This window comes from Falco punctatus (genome assembly GCF_963210335.1).
Source record: "Falco punctatus genome assembly, chromosome: 4".
NCBI classification, from domain to species: domain Eukaryota; kingdom Metazoa; phylum Chordata; class Aves; order Falconiformes; family Falconidae; genus Falco; species Falco punctatus.
Window position 1 is genome coordinate 51,427,508 of NC_137583.1, and position 21,848 is coordinate 51,449,355.

Here is a 21,848-nt window from a genome sequence, read left to right on the forward strand (position 1 = left end):
GCTGATTTGTGGGCCAGGGCTAACTGACAAATGACTGATGCTCTCTCTGAAATCAGTGGCTTGTAGCTAAGGAAACCTAGCACTGCTGATAACCGAGTACAGCAACTGACTTTGGTACAGAGGTTCTGCCTTCCACTGCTTCACCGTGGGTGCTGTGGGAAACTTGGCTCTTTTGCTCCCTCTTCCCCATTATGCCCCTTTTCTCTTCCCCGGTCTCATCTTTCTGCTAAACTTCTATTTTCACATTTTGGAAGGATGCCAGCTAGAGATATAAAAAGCCTGTCTGTTATCTTGTCTTGCTAAGACAAAATGGATCCTTAATGCATTTTTAAAAAGCTATAGCATGTCCTTACAAGAACTGTTGGTTTTTTGGTGGGGTTAGGAGCATGTATCAGGAATTACTATATTTTTAAATAGCGTTGACCTATTTATCGGTAGTAGTTGAAATAGGTGGTGCGGATAAATGTCTATCCCAGCCTTACCGAGGTGGTTTTAGAATTAGTGTGGTATCAGTGCTGGGAAATTCTATCTATATGAATGTATGGAATGTTTTAGATGTCTAAAATCACATATATATAGTGTGTGTATATAGATATACTTTTTTTTTTTGTATGAAGCAAATAGTTGCTTTGATGTTTGAGCAGGCTTCCTGTATTCCAGGTCTACCTACTGCACAAATAAGGCAAGCTAACAAATCAAGTGAACGCAGGTTTGGCAGAGCAAAACCTGCACCAGTGCCCATTACAGATGTACCAGAGGAACGTCTAATAGGTATCCCACAACAGAAGAGTACTGACCCAAAAGTAGACCCCTGTTCTGTAGTGGAACTCAGATGTGGTGCTGGAACATCCCCTCGCAGTAGGTTTTCACATAAGAAGGCGACTGAGCAGCCATCTGGTGTGCTGTCGGAGTCTGTGGAGAGCTGCGGAGATCTGCCAAGGGAGAGCTGGGATTTGGAAGGTTCTCTGGCCATTGTGAAGAAAAAGAAAAAGAAACCAAAACAAAAGAGAAACCAGCTGCCAAGAACAATGGAGTTCTGGGATGAAAATGTAACAGTCTCAAAAGCTCCTAGAAACTCTCCGTTTGCTGCTGAATTGCGAAAACCAGATGTGTGTCCTGTAATGCCTGCTGAAACTCACAGAGAGCAGTCAGTTGCCTCAGGAAGCAGAGCTTCAGGTATGCCAAAGGACGCTAAAATAACAACTGGAAGTCCTATCCTGGGTGAACAAAATGCCTTCTCAGTGCCAGCACCAGGACAGCAGGCCCCAAAGCCCAGTGTGCCGTTAGAATCTGTGTTGGATGCAAAAAATGGGGTTGTCATGAAAACAGAAGAAACGAGAGATGGTAGTTTGATGCTGCAATCTAAAGGCAAAAGAAAAGAAGTTCCCTTGGAGCAGGTAGGCAAGATTAAGGTGGGGGAATCTGTTACAGCAAAGGGGCCAATCAAGCCTATGGAGAAGGATTTTCTTGATAAAAATGAGAAGAGGGAGTATAAGGAGTCAAAAAGTGCTGACCTGATGGCACCTCTTTCAGAAGCGATCCATCTAAGCAAAGTGGAAGCTGCTTTACAGACCAAACCTTCAGAATTGCTCCTTTCTGATAAAGATAATGAGGCTAAATGCATATCTCCCAGGCGTGAGGCATTCAGTGACACTGTCCATCGTGAGCTTCAGACTTCCAGTGGATCACTGGAAGCAGCAGCAAAGGAAGGAGGTAGTTGTGAAAAAAGCAAAGGGGTTGAAAATGAAGCCTGCAAACAGCCTGCTGTTCTAGAGGCTGCAGCACGGTCGGACAAGCTTCCTAACGAGCCAGAGGCAGCCGATGAAGCTAAACCCATGTCCTTGGATAAGTGCATGGCCATTGACTTTAGTACTTCAGGGGGGGTATTGAAGACCCCAACAGATACTACTAAAACGCCTGTTACACCATTAGTTGTACCAAAACCCAAGGAAGTTACTGCTTTGCAAAACAGAAAGGCTGATGGTTTTTCAGAGCAGCCATTTCTTCTGTCGGATAAATCTGATGCAACCAAACTTCCCACCTCCGCTGAAGCAGTGGGCAGAATGACGGTAGCAGATTCCCCTGATAAAAACAAAGGGAAAGGATTTATTGCGTTAGAGCAGCAGACTGGAAAAGATCCCAATATTGCATATGGGATGGACAGACCTAAAAAAAAGCGTGGTGAAGGGAAAGTAAAAAAAATAAAAAGCTTCTCAGAGCAGATTATGTTTTCGGAGGATCTAAGCGAACCTACTGGTGGAGTGAGGACAGATGAGGTGATAAAAGAAATAGCTTACCCGGATAAAGGCAGAGGTTTTGCTTCTAGAGGACATCCATCAGTAAGCATTACACATGCATATCCTGCAGACGAGCCAAAAAAGAGAAGTAGTGATGGAAGAAGTAAAAAAGGTGACAAAAGTTTTTTCCAGCAGCCTTTTCTTGAGAATAAGATGGATCCAAGTAGTTTTCCTGAAATAATTGATAAAACTAAGGAAGTCAGTGATAAAGGCAGAGAGAGGGGCTGTATTACTGCTGAGTGTTTTAGGGAGAATACACCAGATATAACTAAAACACAAAGGCCAATTGAACTGGTAACAGAGGAGCCTAAAGAAAATACTGGGGAAAAGGAAATAGCTGATTTGGGTGCTTTAGACCAACCATTCCTGCAGGAGAGTAGGAGAGAGGCAGCAAAACATCTTGCTATGGCTGACACGCTCAGCAAAACAAAAGAGGTTGATTTGGTTAATAAAGGCAGAGAGGTTGGAATTATCTCTGCAGGTGAATCAGCTGTGGTAAATTCTGATGCAACACTGGTGGCAGACAAACCTAGGAAGAGGTGTAGTGATGGGAAACAAAAAAGTCCTTTGGGGCAGGCAGCTGTCTTGGATGCTGAGGTGGAAACAAGCAATCTTCCGAGCAAAGATAAGGTGGCTGGAAGCACAAAAGACAGGACCTTTGATAAAGATCCCGTGTCTGGTTTTGAAAGAGAGCTTTTGCTGGAGAATCGGGCAGGTATAACCAAAAAGGTGCTGGAAAAGCCTGAAATACAGTGTGGCAATAGAAGTTTGTCTGATCAGCCAATTCTTCCAGGTCATGAGACAGTAGAGCCAGAAATAGTCAACACTAAAGAAACTTGGCCCAAGAGTAAAGGTAGGGAGCTAGGTACACCCGAGCCTCTCCCAGAGCACAGGAGAGACACAGCGGTAGCACATAGCCCAACCAAGGAACCGGTGATGGAGAAGCCTAAGAAAAAAAGCAGAGATGTGAAAGGCAAAAAGGCTGAAAATAGTCTTGAGCATCCTGCTGTACTGGGTCCAGGTAACACCCCTGCAGTAGGTGAACAGGTGGGAAATATTAATCAAATTCAGCCTTTTGATAAAGGCAAAGAGACTAGTTCCGGTACTTTAGCAAGTCTGCTAGATGACTTAACTGATACTACTAAAGTACAAGCTCCTGCTAGTCCTCCAGAGCCAGAAAAATCGCACACAAGTAGTAAAGACAAATGCAAAAAGATGGAGGCTAACTTACAGCAGCCATTTCTTCTGGAGCATAAAGCAGGTGCAGAACTGTTTCCTCCTCGTAACGTGGAGGTAACTGACAAACCTGAGGCAGAAGCTCCTGCTCCGTGCAGGGAGGCGGGTGGACTCCCTATCCTAGAGCGTCCAGCAGCGGCAGCTCACGCTCAGGCTGCAGTAACTGATAGATCTAAAAAGAGGGGTTATGATGGAAGCAGTAAAAAGGCTAAAAATGCCCCTGAACAGCCTGTTTTTCCAGAGACAAAACCAAAGAGGACTGAAGTGCAGCCTCCCAGGGGATCTGAGATGGCATATGGAATGGAAGACATGGATTTTGTTGATGAAAACAGAAATATTAAAAACTTTCCTACTGGCCCTCAAATGCTTTGGAATAATAAAGGAAGCCACTTTGAACCCTTTGCTCAGACTGCAGTAACTGGCCCCGGTAACACCGGTGATGTTTCTCCTGGCTTCCCAAAGCAGGCAGATGAGGCTGCAAGAAGTGAGGGGCTTCCTCCTCCTGAAGCAGTAGCAGAGAAAAGCAGCAAAGAGCCCGGAGCTGGTGCTAAGAAGGAAATACAGACGCAGAAATCTTGTGAGCAACCGATCAATCTGGGGCACAAAGAGCCTGGAAAAGAGATTTCAAAGAAAGATGGTAAAACCAAAGGGACTGGTTCCCAGGATAGCAGTGAGGCAGGGAAACCACTTTCTTTGGATCATTCAGTTAAATGGGACATTAAATCAAAGAAGGACGAAGTTCACCTTTCTCCTGGGGCAAAGGTGGGTGATAAAGAAGTAAGAACCACTGATAAAAAGCACAACACTGACAACACTTCCTCAGACCTTCCTCAGAAGGTGGCAGATTCAAAAAACAGACCAGCTCCTGTAGATGCCAAAGGGACAGAGAAACCAGAAGCAACCATCTCTTTTGGAGAGAAGGCCACTGCGTGCATTTCCCCAGAACTTGCAGTGACACCAGAGAGCAAAGCAGAAGCGACGGTGCCGCAGGTTGTGGCAGAAGCATTGATGGAGAATAAAGCTGAAGGGGCTGAGCTGGATGGAGGCAAGAAGAATGAGCAGAGCTCGCTGAAGTGCTTGGGCAGTTTGGACAATAAAGCGACTGAAGCAGAGGCTGCAGGTTTAAACCTGACAGCTGCCCAGACAACCAAAATTGGTCCTGAAGGTGACCATAAAGGTCATCCTCAGCCTGCAGAAGAGGATGCTGCTTCCGCTGGGGAAGCTCACCTGAAGGATGCTGCGGTGTTGAAGACTGAAGTAGATAAACCTCAAGATGCAACTAAAGAAAAAGAAGAAGAATGTGAACAAAAAGCCGTGAAGGAGGCAAAGAAAGAGAGAGTTAAAGCAGCAGAACAGATAAAAGGCTACATGAGACCCACAAAGGCAAGAGGGGTGCCGACTCTGCCAGCCAGGTCTGCTGCTCCAGACAGAGAGAAACAAAGGCAGCTGAAACCCACTGGTATGAGCCGGCAGAGGCAAGAAAAAGGTGTGTGTTTGCGGTTTGAGCTCGCAGCAGTAATCCAGACAGCTTGTGTGCAGGACCTTGCTGTTTGTCAGTGCATTGGCATGAATACATAATTGTTAATCCTATGTGGCACAAGCGAGTGTGGCATGACTGGTTTTTTGGCTGATCTTAAAAGGCTGCTAGTTCTGCTTGCCTGTCTCACAGTGCTAATTCCCAGAGTTTGAAGGATTGACAGCTTGGTCTAAGTTCCAGGACTCTTGATTTTTTTTAATTATTATTTTTTAAGATTTAATTTGACATATACATCATAGAATATTTAAGTAAACTTGCACTTCTTGGTGTTCAGTTATATTAGCTTCTTGTCATCTGGGACTGAAAGTGACCTTCATCTGCAGTGCCACGGTGAATCATCGGGATCACTGAATAGCACTGCATGCCACTGGCGGGCAGGGAGCGGAGTGTTCCTGTGGTAGGACGTGTTCTGGATCGCTGTCGCGTTGCAGGGTTTGGTTTTAATCCTACCTCAGGCTAACTGCAACCACCTACTTTTCCTCCTGCAGTTGGTTAATTACTGTATTTTAAGCTACCTTGAACTGCTAAGTCTACAGAATGTGCTTCCTTCTAGAATAATCACCTTTACTAAAGCAGAGTTGTAACAAAACAATAACGGGACTGACTCTGATTCTAAGACTCTCTCTCTAGTGAGGCAATGGATGGACTGGTAAGCGTTTTGGACTGTTTACCCTAGCTGTTGTCCGGGGAACAAGATCACTGTGCTCATAGGAAATGAGATGGATTAATGTAATAGAATTTAAATGATGTTCATAGGAATTGTGAAATGGGGAATGTAGTATGGATAGAAATGAAACAAAAAAATATTCTTGTACTTCTGCTTCTTCTAAACCTTCCTCAGAAAGAACTGGCATCACCACTGTGAATTCCAGTCTGCTGAGACGGGCTGAGGTAGTTTATCCCTGCCCTTAGGCGCTCTTAGTTTTTTGCCTTGTCATCAGGCATGAAACTTTGTTCCTGTTTCTGTGGAGTTCCTTGCTGCCAGTTTGCATGATGCAGCCACTAACTTAACAAACATAGAGCTCAAGTGCGCCTTAACATTCTGGTCAGGTTTTTGAGAGGTTTTGTAATTTTAATGAGTGTTGCATAACCTGAAGTAGTTCTATTTTAGTGAAAGCAGTGTTCTCTGCATGAACTTGTGCCTGCAGAAGTAATGTTCTTTGGTGCATGATGCTACAAAATAAAGGGAAAGCTAAAGGCAGCATCTTTTTTAAAAAAACATTTCTTTAAAGCTTTTCCATTGTCTACTAGAAGTCTATATTTTCCTTTGCTAACTGCGGTATTCAAAGGAGCGGAATTTTAGTAGCAAGAAAGAAAAGCTGCTCCAGAATGTTTTGCACAGGTAATGTGGGTACGGAGTTGAAGGATTCCTGGTTCAAGTAGCACTTCAGCCTGTGAGTAAGTTGGTACATACTTTGGATCTGTAAGTTTGTGCAGGACTTTGATAATACTCAGTTGCTTTTCATCCTTTAGCACTTCATAGACTCAACAGTTGTCGGGCTTTTTTAAGAGAAGCTCTGAATGACTGAGCTTGTTTTGGAAATGTCGGTTGACAGGTTCCTACGGCAGTTTAAATCCGAATGCTGTCGGGTGCAGGGTGCTGAGGCTGGCAGCAGCCCCAGCCCCTGGCATGGCTCTGGGCAGTCTCATGGTGACCGTGCAACAGCTGGGCTGAGTGACAAAGCATAAGTTGAAGTTGAGCTCTTAGCAGTGGAGGAGCAGATTTGCTTTGCCATCCAGAGACGTTACTGAGGTTGTCTCTCCTTCCATCCACTGCCCGGCTCATAGCAAAGCAGCTGTTCAGCGAGTTGTGAAACATCGGCAAAAGCCCGGGCTGAATCCCTGAGTTGGCCCAACTGGTGTGGAAGTGCCTTAGGCTGGATCCGAGGGTGAAAGAGTGAATTCATGCATCAGCTGAACACAAGTTAAAACCATAATCAATGAAGGGAAAGGTGTTGAGATTCAGGACCGTGAACATGAGTGTGCTTGTTTACTGGATGGAGAAGGAGCTACAGGGATCCAGGAGATCACTGTTATAGTCCAGGTTTTCACTAAGCTGTTGAGGCCATGGACTGTACATACTCTTTACGTGCCTGTTCATCCTGCTGTTAAGATAACAATTGAAAATATAAAGGTTTTTTATTTTCACTGGTCCCCAAAATGTGGCCAGCGCTTCATCTGTATTTGTCAGGTGGCACTGGGAAGCTCATACTTTGCAACACCTAGTGTCCGCCCATATAAGCTATTTTTCATTCACCTGGTGAGCAGTCAGGTCTACTATCAGAATAATGCATGTAGATATTTTGGAGGATTGTCTGCTGAAGTTTGGTAACTAAAATCTCTTTAGCCAGGTTCCCATGTCATCTTATGCTATGCATTCTAGAACAACAGGACGGCTTTCCTAAATGCATCAGCTCCTGTATGTACTACTAAAATAGGTATGAGCTTTGTGATACAGCTCCCTTGGGAGTCATGGCAACTGTGATGCTGCAGATTTCTCACACAGACAGAAGTTGTATGTATCTTTCATAAATTAGGCCTGCAAACTTCTGTAATTTTTTTTTCTAATTTTGACTTTGCAGCTTAAAGTTAAGAAATGGTGAATGTAAGGTTGTTCATGCAATTTGAATTTAATCCCTTATCTATCTTTTGGATTTATTTCAGCTTCTCGGGCTTTGTTGTTGCCATTGTAAGAACTGCCCTAGATTCTTCTGGAAAATTATTTTACACCTTTTAATGTCAGGAGGCAGCTGAGATGATAACCAAAACATGTCAGACCAGCCTTTAAAATGTGACTGAGCCTTTATGCTACCTCTTGTGTGGAATTAAAACTAAAATTGGGAGTTATGTATAAACCCCAGGGTCCTAAAGTCTGTACTTCCAAGCAGGTGCCCTGGCTGATGCAGGGGATCTGATGTTGAGGAGTGGTTAACAGAGGAAAAAACGGAAGGTTTTCATTCATCCAATGCTGAGCGTTCTGGTTCAGATTTACTGCTAGCATCCCTCTTCCCTTTGGTCCTCAAGCTGTATTTCAACATTGAGACTTTCAAAAGATTCTTTTTTCCTCCAATCTATCCTTAAAGAATAGTCTATTTGAAAAAAAGAAATTGATTTGTTTCAGTGTTTTGGATTTTGTATCTTCTTATAGTTTTTGATTTGCATAAGCTGTTCAGGAAAGGGCCATTTTCGTGTGCATCTGTTACAGCGATGCTCCAGTACTTAATGCTGTGGGCTTTGGTGCTGGCAGGGGAAAGAGCTTATTGCATAACCCCATTGTGTTCTAGACAGTTATGCTTCGGAATTATTCTCCCAACCATGGAGAGGCCTGTGGAAGTGGTCATCTGATGCTTTAGTTACCCCCTTTCCTCAAAAGCTTCCATTGCAGCCTCTGTCGCTGCCTTCTGCAGGCACCCTTCCAGCGCCAGACCTTTCAGCTGAGCTGATGACAAGCTGTCTTTGCAGCCCATTGGCACAATCACCACGTGTAATACAGTACATATTTCTCAATATGACAGCTCTAAATCCCTTGTGTGTAAATAAGATATGTTCACAAGGAAGAAATGCCATCCCTGCTTAATGACAGTATTTGCTTTTCTTTTACAGCCACAATGAAGCCCTTTCTCTAAATATTTTCTTTTCCTGACTGGGTCCCATTATGTTGGTGTCATTATAATGTTAAGTCGGTTTAGCATTTCCACAGTAACCTTTCATTCATATAATGGCTGTAATTCTCCTGTGGGACCCCAAACTGTAATTGGGTTTGTCTAATCTGAGCTAATCGGCTATGTGAGCGCGGTGGGGCAGTGGGCTGTGTGGGTGTGCATCCACCTCACCTGAAGTCACCGTCACAGATGCAGTTGTGGACAAGCACCTCGTAACAGCAGTGGTGCTTTAATAATGCTTTTGAAATGCTCAGAATTCCATCACATTGCGGCCTCTTCAGTAATTAAGACCTGCCTGCTTAGGTGTATGAGAGAAGTGAAAACCAATGTCACCAGCCAATTCTCATGCCGGTATTAAAAGTATTTATGAAACAGCAAGAGAACTTCACTATTACGTGCTTCCCCCCTACATTTTTGCACGTGTGTGTTTGATTCTCCTAATCGTAATTAAAAGACGAGCTGAGCTTGGAGGACATTTTTGCAGATCTGTAGCTTGCAGATAGTGGGAGCCGAGAGGCCTGTTTGCCTTCTGTAGAACTAGCGCTGGGCTCGGAATGTGCGGTTTATAAGGCTTGCTCAGAACAGTTCTAACTGTTGCCCATCTTTTTTGTCTTCCTTTTTTTTTTCCTGGTTGGTTTTGTGCTGCATGTTACATTGACACTGGTGGTTTCTTTAGCTGGAAGGTCTCACGCAGCAACTCTCATTTTAAGCTGGCACCCTATACTCTTTGGCTAGGACTTCCTAAGCTTTGTTTTCTTTCTTTATTTTCTGTTCCTGCTCATCCTTGACACTGACTTTCAAGAAAAGCTGGGAGCAAAACAAATGCACTTCTGTTTGTAAATTCTGCCAGGTTAAGAATGTTGAACACATTTCCTTAGGGATGTTGTTTAACTTTCAGGGGATATCTGAGTTTCAAGCATTATCTTTCCTTGCTGGTTCATTGCTTGTGTATCATTCAGGTGATTTTGCTTTGCTTCTTTTCAGTTTCTACTTTCAAATACTCCTACAATAGCCAAATACTGATAATAGTTTGAGTAGGAAATGCTCTGGAGTGTTTTAATTTTGGTTTTGGCTGATCACTAGGATTTTTAATGTATTATATGTAAATTCTAAAGTAAGCAGGGTTTGATGTGTGATTATCCTGTCCTATAGAGCATGAGGCTTTGTTTAAGTATCATATGGCTCCACACCTGTGAAATGTTAAGTTTGTACCACAAAGTTATGATGGCCAGAACACTAAATATTCTGGTTCACCTTTTTATCCTTTAGCCTGGCTCCTTCCAGCCTGCGAGATGAAATGAAGCGTGCGAGTTCAGCGGGTAGTGTCAGACTTCAGGCTTCATGTGTTGCTGCTTGTTTCACACACAGTGAGTTTTGGGCTGAGCACACAATGTGTGTGTGTGTGAGCTTACAGTTGAGCAAGTGTGTAAATTGCAGTTTTAAGGCCTTGGCTTATATAGACAGAGTGTGTCCATGATGGTTCTGATCAGTCTGATCACTGACTGTTATTGGTAATAACACTTAATTAGAGATCACATTAGTTGGCAATGCTGGCAAGGAGTAGCTCATCATCCTGGAAAGTGATGTTGCCTTAGAAACCAGTGCAAAGGACTGCACAGAAACGATTGTGTTAGATTGGGGAGGGGGGGGGAAGCAAAGGCATTAGAAGGGATAAGTAATAGCTTTGGGAGTGAAGCAAAAATAGAAACACTAGGCTGATTCATCTGCTGAGGCTGGAAGCTTGCAGATTGGGTATTAAGTCGTGACGTGTTGATGTAGTGATTTTAGCCTGCTCTGGTTATTGGCACTGCCTCAGCCTGGGCAGCCACGTTTTACCTGGTAAAGCCCGGTGAAGTGGATAGGGATTCTTTGCAGCTTCTTCAGCACTTCCTTTGGGTATGCCTTCCTTTGGAAAATGCTCCTGTTCATAGATACCATATAAGCATTGAAATACATCTACGCAGCTCAGATAAAAGACTACAGATGTATTTAATGTTGGTACTGAAATATGTGCTGTATGTGCTCAGCTTCCCCGACAGGCTTATTTGTGTCAAATTTGTAAGAAAGCACAGGATTTAATGATGATAAAGAGGATGGGAACAGGCAAAATATAACCTTCCTCCTTGTGAAACAGGCTGCTGTCTTGCCACTGGAAGGTTGCAAGAAGCTCCGCGCAGTGGGTGAGACTCTACGTCCAGAAGCTGGACCAGGGTCTGACTTGCAAGAGCTTTTAACAATTTCTCTGCCATTATCGGACACATTCTGGAAGATGGTGGAGAGCGAAAAGGATTGTGAAACCCCAGATCTGGTATTTGAAGAGTATGAAATCTTCCTCAAAGTTGAGCTAAGGGTAAAAGCAGTGGATGTGCTTCCTTCCAGGGAGTCTGACTGGCCCTTCAAAACCAACTCCTCTTTAGCATGGGCCTTTCCTCATTTGAGTGGTTTTTCAAAATCTGTCCAGCTCTTGTTTTCTGAACATCCTCCCACCCTTTTCTGCTTATCTTCATTGACTACCTTCTCTTACAATTCTTTAGAAAATTTAATGTTTGTAAGAATCTAAAGGAACAGCTGGGACGAAAGCTCCGGTGTGAGGACTGCCGGTCATGTCTTGTGAGTGGCGATTCCTGGTCTTGCTGAAAGCTTAGCACAACAACCATGGCATAGCTTCAGGAGCAGACTATTAATAAATTTAAAGAGAAAAATGCATTTGGTAGAAGGTAGAGGTTAGGGCACAGGAACTGAGAATGAGAACTGGAAACAACATGCTATGGGCAGGATGAAGGTGTTGAGAAGCTGTGTATGAACTCTACATTACCTCCATTAATATCCTGAGAGATTAAATATTAGATGACTTTAGAGATTTTTTCATAGCTTCTCCTGCTTCTGAGTATCCCAGGTGTTGAATATGGTTCACTTCCTACATTTGAAAATTATTAAATAAAGTAGCAGTGTTGGTTGTTACTGGCTGTATATTGACATTACGAGTCAGGCTTTTCTTTCCAGGGATGCAAATTTCTTCTGTGATACTGGGCTCTGAGGTACCAGTCCCTAAGTCAACGAGGGTTTTCTCCTCTGTCTATTACAAATGGTAGCTGTTTGGGGTTTTTTTAGGAAAAAAGAATCAAATAAAAACCTACTAGGTGGCTTCAGGTAGCTTTACAACTTTACAAACTTGCCCTTGCTCTTTTTGAAGTGCATTAGGTGATCTCTAATGGACTGAGATTTGCTGCAAAAATCTTGGTTTGGAATTGACTGAGCGGCAGAGGAGTAACTGTAATTACATGGGATGAGATGACTTCAAGGTCTGCCAGTTTGGGGGTCGAGCTAAATACTTTTAGCATGAGCAAGCACTTGCAAACAGTCCTACATCAGTTTAGGAGAGAGCATGCAAGCCTTGAGCTAAGGTCCCATTTTCCACTAGCAAGACACCTATGAATATTTTAAAGTAGAGAAAAAATTGTTGAGGCCTTTTGAGAAGTGAAGCTTGTGGGTGGAACTATTCTGGTTAATTAGAGGGTGTCATGAAAGATTCATGTAACTTTACAGTTCCTTAGTCATTGTTTTTAAATATAGCAGTGTCTGAAATCCAAAGCTTAAATACAAGTGGATAAATGTGTGGATTGTAGCATTTCGCAGCAGCAGGTTAAATTCAGGGGGCGTAGTGTAGCTTCCAGTTTCTGAGTGTGAAAATACATTCATGCTCGGTTAAGCTATAGCGGGGAGTCCTTTTACTGCATCAGCTATAAGGACAAAATTTTCTCCCAGACTGGAGTCTATTGATGTCCGTAATGGCCAGTGTCTGTAAAGTATTGTAACCCTGGTTCAAAGAAGAAAATTTGCTTTAGTCAAGGATTAATCTGTACCAGGCACTTAAGAAAAAAGACGACTCTGCAGTTTGGGGCTAATGCAATCGTAGCAATCCAGCTACTGGCGGCTGACTGGCTAGAAGCAACCTCAGCCCTCTTGGGTAGGCTCCCAGTTTAAGCAGGGAAGCAGTGTCCAAGTCAAGAATCACAGTTAGAAAAGCCTGGTGGAGGATGCTGGGTGTAGAGGCTTCGCAGGATGGCTGAGTAGTGCACTTGGTATGTGTTGAGGCTGGTTTTGACCAGGTGAACACAGAGTATGAAATGCTAGGTGTAAATCAAGTGCAGTAGAAAAAAAAATCAGCTCAAAAATATTATCAGATATGTTCACAGTTGAACAAAAATATTTTAAAATCATGTTTACAGTATTTAAGACTGCAAAACCTCTCCCACCCTGTCCTATTTAATCCTTTTGGGCATTGTCCACTTGCTTGTGTGAGCGATACGGTTTGTGAATTGTGAAATCCTCATTACAGCAATGCTCGTGATTGCTGTTGTGACTCCAAAAGAATATATTAAAATTCACTGAAAACAAAGCCCTTATGCTGAAAGAGGTCATTCTGCGCTGCGATGTTTGGAGCTGGGCTTGTTTTGGGGGGTTTGTGTTTTGCTTTTCTTTAAGGGGAGGAAAACTGCTGACCTGAGTTCCTGAGTATCCTTAAGAGTGGTTCCTCAGCAGGAATTAATACTTCTAAACACATTGATTGTAATAGAGTTTGACAGAGAAAAAGGAGATGGCAACGTTTCCCAAAACATGTAGCAACCCAAGAAACACTGCTCACAGAAAAATCATTTTGCTGAGACGATTAAACCCCACTGGTGTCCAGCCAGAGATGGGTATTTCTGTTGCAGAAGTGTATTTCTCTTGATTTACTGGTGTGGGTTTTTTGCAAAAGAACAAAACCTGCCGTTTTCGTTCGAACTAGTGGCTGAATCCAGTAAATGAGGCGTGCGGCAGGCAGGGGGTGGGGAGGGCGTTCTGTCATGAATGCAGGGGGCTTGGTGTGTCGTCACCGGCGCCAGCAGCACGCTCAGCTCGCTCAGCGCTGCTGTACAGCCACGGGAGGAGGCGAAGCAATCGGAGATGTCTCTCTCGAACAAGCAGCCCGCATCACTCTCTGAATACAGCCAGCTGTGCAAAAGCAAGAACACGGAGAGCTTCTCGGAAGCCTTCCACTGCATGGAGTCCCCGAAAGACTTCGGCAAAACTGAATTTGAATGGCAGAGGACTGAGGGGAAGCTTAATGAGATTGGCTTGAATGTAAACTCAGGGGGACCGATTAAGGATGGGCTCGTTAAGACTGCTGGCTTCACGGATGAGGACAAGCTCTGCTTCTTTGAAGGAAAACTAGACAAAGAGCTAAAAATAGCTCAGAAAGACAAAAGAGAAATTGAGGTGCAAGGCAAAAAATACCAGGCAGCTGCAGGTCACCTTGAGAGCTGGTCTTTGATTTCCGAAACGTTCCCTCCTGCAGAAGGGAACTTTGCAAACCCTAAAACTACAGATTTTCATGTGGGACAGGCAGGACCTGAAAAACCTAGTCCAGGGCTGGGTAAAAATGAAGCCATCACCGATCAGGAGAAAGCAGCCGGGAAGGCTGGAATGGAGACCAAATGCCAGCCAGCCCCGAACCTGCCCAATCTGTCTGTGTCGGAGAGTGCTCCCAGCAAATCCATGAAGGAACAGGAAATCAGTGTCTGGAATCCAAATTTCCACCCTATCCTGCCCAACGATTCGGGGTCTAAAGAAGCAACTGTGAAAAAAGATGGACCCCCCAGCTATTGTGTAATTGGGGTGGTTAATGACAACTATGTGCAGAGTGGCTTTTCTTCCTCCTCAACAGCACCTAAGCCAGAACCTCCAACTACCACCGTAGAGCTTGCACAAGATGACTCCAAAAGTAGTCACTTTAACAATACCACTGAAATGGAGGAAGAGATGGAAGACAAGCTGAGCTGTGCAGACGACGGCAGTTTTCTGAACAGGGCTGCCCACCAAAGGAAGGCAATGAGGCGTGCAATGTCAGAGTGCTCTCACTTGTCAGTGCCCCTAACCCTTAACCTGGCTGATAAATACCCTGAGCCAGTGCTTAGAGAAGACGTTGCTACTGGTCTGCTCTCTCCTAATAGCAGCCTGACCCAGTGCTCGAGCCCCACAGCCAGAAAGCCGGGCGCACCGATGAAAAGGTCAATGACCGTGTCAGAAGAGCAAACATCTGTCTGCAGCTTGGGTCCTGAGCAGAGCTGCGCGGGGCTGCCCAGCCTGGTGGTGAAGGAGCATCAATCCCTGCTGGCAGAGGAGCCGGCTGCCAAGAAGAGAGAGGAGTGGAACAGTGGCAGCAACTCGGTCAAGAAAGAGCTGGGCAGCCCAAGCTTGTATCACAGCAAGCTGGAGCAAATCCCTGAAATCAGCAGCCAGGACAAAGAGAGGGAGGAGGAGGCAGTGGTGGCAAAGAGGGAGAAGAGAAATGCCACCGATGGAGCTGCCAGCTTTGATGCTCCCAAAAGCAAATGCACCGAGATGGAATCCACCAAAACTGCTCCACTGGAAAGAAAAGAAATTGAGGTCAGCAATATGCAGAGCTCTCCGTCTCCCAAGCAAGGAGATTTACCACGTGATGGTATGTTGCTAATTTTTACCTCCCTGGGGAGTGAGCAGACAGTAGCTAGAAAGCAACTAAGTGACTTTACAGGCTGCAGGCAGAGGGGGGGCAGCTCAGTACACCTGAAAAGAGTAGCGTGGTTCAGGTTCCTATAGTTAGAACAAAGGATGTGGTTTGGGTAGATAAAAATGGAGGAAAAACATGTAAAAAAAAAATGCCTGGCTGATTCCACAGCATCTCTTGCAGCACCAGCTGTTAATTGCTTGCTGGGATCCTAAACCTGGCTAATAGATTTTAAAATCTGTGGCACCCACAGCAGTCTCTCTTCAGTACCCTCTTGCCCACTCCCTCTTGCGAGCATAGGTGCCCTCCTGATTTGCAAGCTGTATTGTTAAAGCAGCGTTATCAAAGTTAAAACCTTCCAACCTGTGTCAGAAAGATCTGCAGGTTGTGCTTTCCCATTAAGCTTTTAGCGCCTCTTGGTATTTCTGTTTGAGGAGGCAGCAGGAGCAAGTGGGTATAAGGATGTATGTAGTTACGCTCTTCCTGACTGTTTCAGTGCTGAGATTCCAAGTGGAATTTCCCTGTTACTTTCTGTAACCTCTTTCCAGAAACCCCAGTTACAATGGAGCCTTTCCCACTGCGACGTGTGAATAGCAGCTTGTTTTACTTTGTAGTGGTTTGTTGTTTCGATAGTGCTGTGATGGATGAGGTCAGTCTTCCCGGATTTAAAATCTGTGAGAAGAGTAGTTAATCTTTGTTCTCCAGCCTGAAACAACATCTCTGTCCCTCTTGCCAGCTTCAGCCAGCAATAAACCTGCTTTTTTCCTAGATTATGGGTGCGAGGATTGTCTATGTGCTTTGTCTGTTCCCTGCGTTAACAAGAGCTGTGCGTGGGAAGAGGAAAGAAAATGTGTTGGGGAATAAAGACAAAAGACTTGCATTGAGTATTTTTGCATCCAGTGACGAATTCTATAGCAAACTGGTTTGCTAAACCTTCGGAAGACTAATCTAACACTTGATATTGTCATACCCTGGGCTGAGAGTGACATGCCGATGTGCAGAGGGATGCGCTGCTCAGGTGGAGCTCCAGAATGCTGGGTGTGGGGTGCTAGCAGAGCTCCCCCACGATGCGGAGCTCGGAGCAGGGTACTGGGCTCTGCTCACAAACCCGGTCAGTCACCGTCTCTGGTTTGCGGTGTGTTAGTGACACCCAACGGTCAGTCACTCAGCCCCTGCCTGCCTGCGCCAGGCTCTGCTCATCCCTCCTTTTTCCAGCTGTCTGTAATTCCTTTCAACACTGTCATATTCTGTGTCTAATTAGAGTTTTACTTTTCTCTATTCATTTATCGTGAGATGCTTCAATTTCCAAGACTGGCAGTCGGAGATCTGTAGAATGAGGTTTGGGCACTACGAACCACCCCTCTCTGAAGTGCCAACATGTCTTGTCGCCTTCCCTTTTCATTAGCTCAGTGTTACCTTGTTCCTTACGGTCTACTTGGTCTCCAGATTTTAAATAACTCTGGCAGCCCTGAGATGGAGTGCCAGTTTTGGTGGCAGCACATCATAGATTGCAGGCATCAGTCCTGCCGAGCCTGAGCAGAGATGTCAAATCTTTTCACGCAGGCAGGAGCCATCAGCTCTCCTGTTGATAGTTGCCAGAGCGATCCAGTGATCCTGGCTGTGAGCCGCAGTTGGAGGGGACACCTGGAGACGTGTTTGCTTGGGCACGAGCAGGATCTGTGTGGCTCTGTGTTTGCCTGTGCTCAATTTTGCACGTAAACACGAAAGGGTCATCAAACTTCTTGACACCTTAAACATGACATCAATAAAAGCAATGCTGCAATAGAGGTGGAACAGAAAAAATAGTGCTGTGTTTGTGCACACCTTCCACGCCGCAGAATTTCTGGGGCGGTGGGGTTTGCTGACATCTGCTCTGCAACTGAAGTTTATTTGCGATGAGGCAAATTAGCAAGGAAGTTCATATTTTGGACAACCAGGAAACCAGATTTGGCTAGGCTGGCAAATTCTGTCAAGCTCAAGAGGCAGCCGTTTCAAAACACAGATATGTGGGATCTTTAAATCATAAAAGCATTTAAAACATAATTTAAAGTGGATTGACATGTTGTCCCCAGGGGGGCTGAGCATCAGTGATGTAAAGGTCACTGAAAGATATGAGCGCTCGGAGTCTTTTGGTTGGGTTGTTTTTCGCAGATGGCTAATTCATATTGCCAAGCTTTCTTTTAAGTATCTAGGTTTAAAATTTTGCTCTCATAATCTTTATTTTAAAAGCTAGTTTATCGTCCATATAACCATAGGTCTGAGTGTGAACTGATACAGTAATAAATGAGATAGCAGACGGCTCCTGGGCTTCCCTGGGGCAAGAACACCACAGAGTTGTAACTAATTTTTTACTCTCTTCTTCAAAATTAAGAGCTGATTAGGTTTGGTTTGTTCTGTTTTGTACAATGCATTGGTAAGAAATAAACTCTGGATTTATTCTCTCCTGGAAGAAAACATAGCAGCAGGTGCAGTTAAATGTTTTCTTTGCTTTATATATGTGTAGCTGAGAGAGAATTTTTGGAATACAAGAGAAAACGGACAAAAATTCCTCAGATGTTTCTGAAATGATTTCAAACTCTCTGTGATGAGCTTTTGCTTCCTCTCCGCTGTTAATAAGCAGAGAGGCGGTTATAATAAAAATAACTCAACCAAGCAAGCTGTCTTGGCTGTAAGTATGGAACTGATTCTAAATCTGTCCTTTGCATTTTATTCACGGCTAAATTACCCTTTACCTGACGTGTCCTTGTCAGCTTCGCCTGCTTCAGTCATGGCATTCACCTTGCAGGTCTCCTTCCAGTCACAAGGCAGTGTGTGGAGAATGGCCAACGTACCTCTTGTATCTGACAGAAACAGATTTTTCCTTCTTTTTGTTAATTCCTCCATTTTTCTGCCTATCTGTTAGTTCTAAACCCAGCGCTTATATTTGGGGTGGCAGCTTTTGCCACTTGCACTTTCTTTCATCCTAAAAATTCTTGAAGGAGTTGTCCAGCTTGATTCCCATCATTTGAATGGCATCTCTCTGAACTTCTGCCAAAAGTGGACTTCCTTGGTCCTGTGCACCCAGGGTTGGGGGGATTTTTGCTAAGCATCTGCTGTTCCTGTGCTTTTTTTAAGGTGCCCTAAAATTGTACATAAAACATTTCTTTCTTGCAAATAGTTTGGTGTTAGTATGATGGCATGTTTAGTTAAATTTAATTCCAAAAATTGTCAGAAAGGCATACCCATTCAAAACTCACGTACCCACGACAGGTATTTTAAGGAAGGAGATCCTGGCTGCGGATTAGTCCTGATCAGAGCTGAGCTGCGGAACTTGTTCTGGTCCCTTACTCCTTCAGCGATTACTGCAGATTCTCACCGAAACAAGCGGTCACATTGTTTCCTGCCCTGAACAGTAGCTCTGATGCATGTTCACCTTGTCTGCAAGCTGTTGTGTTTCATTGCACATACCTTGTCACCTCCAGTGGTGTCCCTTAGATAAGCAGTGCCATTCACTGCCCTCACCTTCTGCCTTTTCTCATTTTCTTTAAATTTCCTCCAACTTGAAGTATTTTCTGCTCTGAAATACCAGGAATTCCAGCCTCCACTGGACCACACTCTGTTGGGACCATCACCTCTCTGATACTCAGCGGCTCAGTGTGTGCATCAGAAAAATAGTCTTGGTTTTCTGATTCTATTTCTTTACAAATCTATAAGCAAGGTGTGCGGTCCAACATAACTTCTGAATCTTCTGCGGGTTTTTTTGCAGCAGAACACTTTGCGGTTTATACCGCAAAGGTAAATACAGAATCCCAGACTTCCAACACGACTGAGTGAGGCTGTGATAGCCTATTGCCTCAGTTTTACATAGATTAAAGTTAATTATGGGATTAGGAAATAGCAGCCCAGCTACCTCATAATGAGCTAATGATACTTGTTCAGGTAATGTTAGTGGTCTGGAAGATTCCTTGCCGGTTGAAATCATGCTTTTAATGAGAAAGGAAGAAAGAAACGATTGCAGGCTGCGGGCAGGAGGGGGAAATGAAGGGACCAGTGCTAAAACAGTGCCTGATATGGGCTGTGGATAGTTCTTGGTGTATGCATCTTCAGCCTTAAACATAAAATAAACATTGGCATCTCTCTCAGAGATCTCAGGGAGAGTTTAAAATTGATGCTGAAAGTATTGTAATCGTTACATAAATCAGGCAGGTTCCCTGTTTTGCAACACACACTGTGCTTTCTCAAAAATAGCAATAACTACCGGCCAGTGGCTTACAGCAGGTGCGTGAGTTTTCCTCTTCCCCTTTCTCTGGGGAGAGCGGTGAGAAGAGCAAGGAGATGTTCAGGAGCAGAAGAGGGGTTGAGGGCAGCGTGTGCTGGCTGTGTACAGGGGTGTTGTTTATGGCCATACACTGCTCATCCCTGGAAATTCCTGCTGCAAGCTCAAGGTGCCAAGTGTGGCGGGACTTAGAGAATGGGAATTGCTATGGATGGGTCTTCAAGGTACACTGGGTAGCTTAAGGGTATGTAAAATGTTATGCCTGAAGTCCAAGGCCAGTGGTACATCAGCTGATGTAAGGCGTGAGAAGACCCCTCAGGCTGGGCTCTCTGTTGCTTGTTGTTGATACGGGATGATATGCAAGTGTTTAATGTTGGACCCATTGGATCACTGGAAACATCTTATCTTTGTGCTTAAGTGTTCAGAGGCAGGATTGTGTGTGTAATTATTTTGCATTTTGAACAGTATGGAATTGCAGTTTTATGCCTTTGGATACTGGAAATACCCCGGGTGTCACCTGGCCCAGGCACTGCCCCAGCTCTAGCAGCCAGCTGGAAATGCTGGGAGGTTTCAGCAGCACTCAGCAGTCCTAGGGACAGCCCGAAGCAGGAGTTGGGGCAGCCGTTCTCCCCGCTCCCCACCTGCTATCCCTTCGGAGGCGGCTTCAGTCGTGTGGGTTTGCTGGTATTTTTAGCCTGGCTGGGAGGTGTGCTTGGCGCTCTCGCTTTGGTTTGTCAGGGGCATGGGCAGAAATAGAGCTTTTTGTTGGTTTTATGAATGTGCTTCCACTTTTATCAATGAAAAGGGAAAAGCTCATGATTTTGTTAGCTTTTTTTATGCCCGGCATCAAATTTTTAGCACTGTATCACCATCAAAAAGAGTATGTTCATTACTTTAAATAACTGGTTTTAGTTTGTGCCGTGTTAGATAAACATGGCAAGTAGTCTGATTTAGGATTTACCTTCCTGCGTAGAAAACAGTCATAACAAATCAACCTAGGTTTACAAAATGCAGGCAAAGAGGACATCTGGTTTATTCCTCAGTTCTTGAGAACAAGTGAAAATGTACACGTTGATTGAGTTGCGTTCAGTGCCAAATAAAATGCTTAGCTATTCTGTATTTGGGTCAAGCAGGAGATATTTTATTTAGGCTTTTCTGGAGAGGAGAAAGCAGATAAGGGTTGTATTTCTGCTTAAACTGAGATTTGTTATATTTGTAGATACTTTTGTCTTAAGAGCCTTAAACAAAAAGGCTTTCTTTGATGGTGTTTTTTTTTGATGGAGCAGCTCCTTCTGGGTGGTGATGGATGAAGAGGAAGGAGCTCATGCCTCTCTGCAGCATTGCTGGCAAAAGCAGTATTTAACATGGTCTGGTTTTGGTTTTAAGGTTGTTTACGTTTAAGAGGGAGAGTAAAGATGGTCGTTGCCTTATTGCTTAATCTATTTCTCTTAATGGATTTTCAGTTGATTACTCTAATCCCTATGAGAATTATGGAGCTGTTTCATTGAATGATGTTTTATTTCAGCTTAGCCTGCTAAATATCCCTTGCTGCTGATATGGAAGATGAGTGCCTGGCCTCGTTCAGGAGCACGTTTGAATGCAGCTGCAAGTCCCCTTCCATTTTGAAGCACATTAATGAGCCAGCCTGGATCAGTGGCCGGGGGTAAGGCAGGTGAAACTCAGACCCCTAAAACAGGAGCTAGTGCCTTAACAAGTGGGGTAGGTGGGAAAGGAGGGGGTTTAAGTGATACCAACTCAGGTACCACCAAAATGCTTATTTAACTAGCCAGTAAAAGGGAGAAACAAGATGTAACATTCTTTAAAATCTTCCAGAGTTCAGTACGTAATTACTGCTGTCCTTCATCTTCAGCTTTTGCTTAGTGCAGTACCAGAAGATAGAAATGCTTACTTTTGGCCTTTTGAGATGAGCCTAAGCTATGTTATACTGGGGTCTTCACCTGTTCCTTTTGATGTGGAGAATGAATTTTTGGGAATGCTTATTTTTGTATAAGTTACTGCATGATATTTGAGCAGTAATGTGCATAGGCTTTCATTCTGAGTTGCATGATTTTTAAAACAGCGCGATAACATGGTATAGCTTTAAAAAGATATGGGTATGTTTCTGTAAGTACTTTTTCCTAATTTTACTTCTTCGGGGAAGGAAACACGAACAGTGAAGCTTTTCAGATTTAGAGCCTGGTTTTTTCACACACAGTAACAGCTTTCACGAGAGCGCTTTACAGCAAAACTGATGGTGAAGGGATCTGAAAGACTGAAGGTCTGTGTTTGCCTCTCCTCTTGGGTTCCAGCTCAGCGTCACCTCACACGAGCT

The 21,848-nt window shown here is 44.2% G+C and overlaps 1 protein-coding gene across 15 annotated transcripts in view; it reads left to right on the top strand.

The window, feature by feature from the left end:
* The window catches only part of MAP4 (microtubule associated protein 4), a 167,031-nt gene that overhangs the window by 115,104 nt on the left and 30,079 nt on the right, over positions 1-21,848 (top strand). For 12 of the 15 annotated variants that reach the window (XM_080385734.1, XM_080385747.1, XM_080385735.1 and 9 more), the window contains one exon: positions 661-5,019. The exons of the other annotated variants lie outside the window; for them this stretch is intronic. In XM_080385734.1, the coding sequence (XP_080241860.1) occupies positions 661-5,019 (4,359 nt within the window). The remainder of the gene's footprint in view (positions 1-660; positions 5,020-21,848) is intronic. 15 annotated transcript variants of the gene reach the window in all.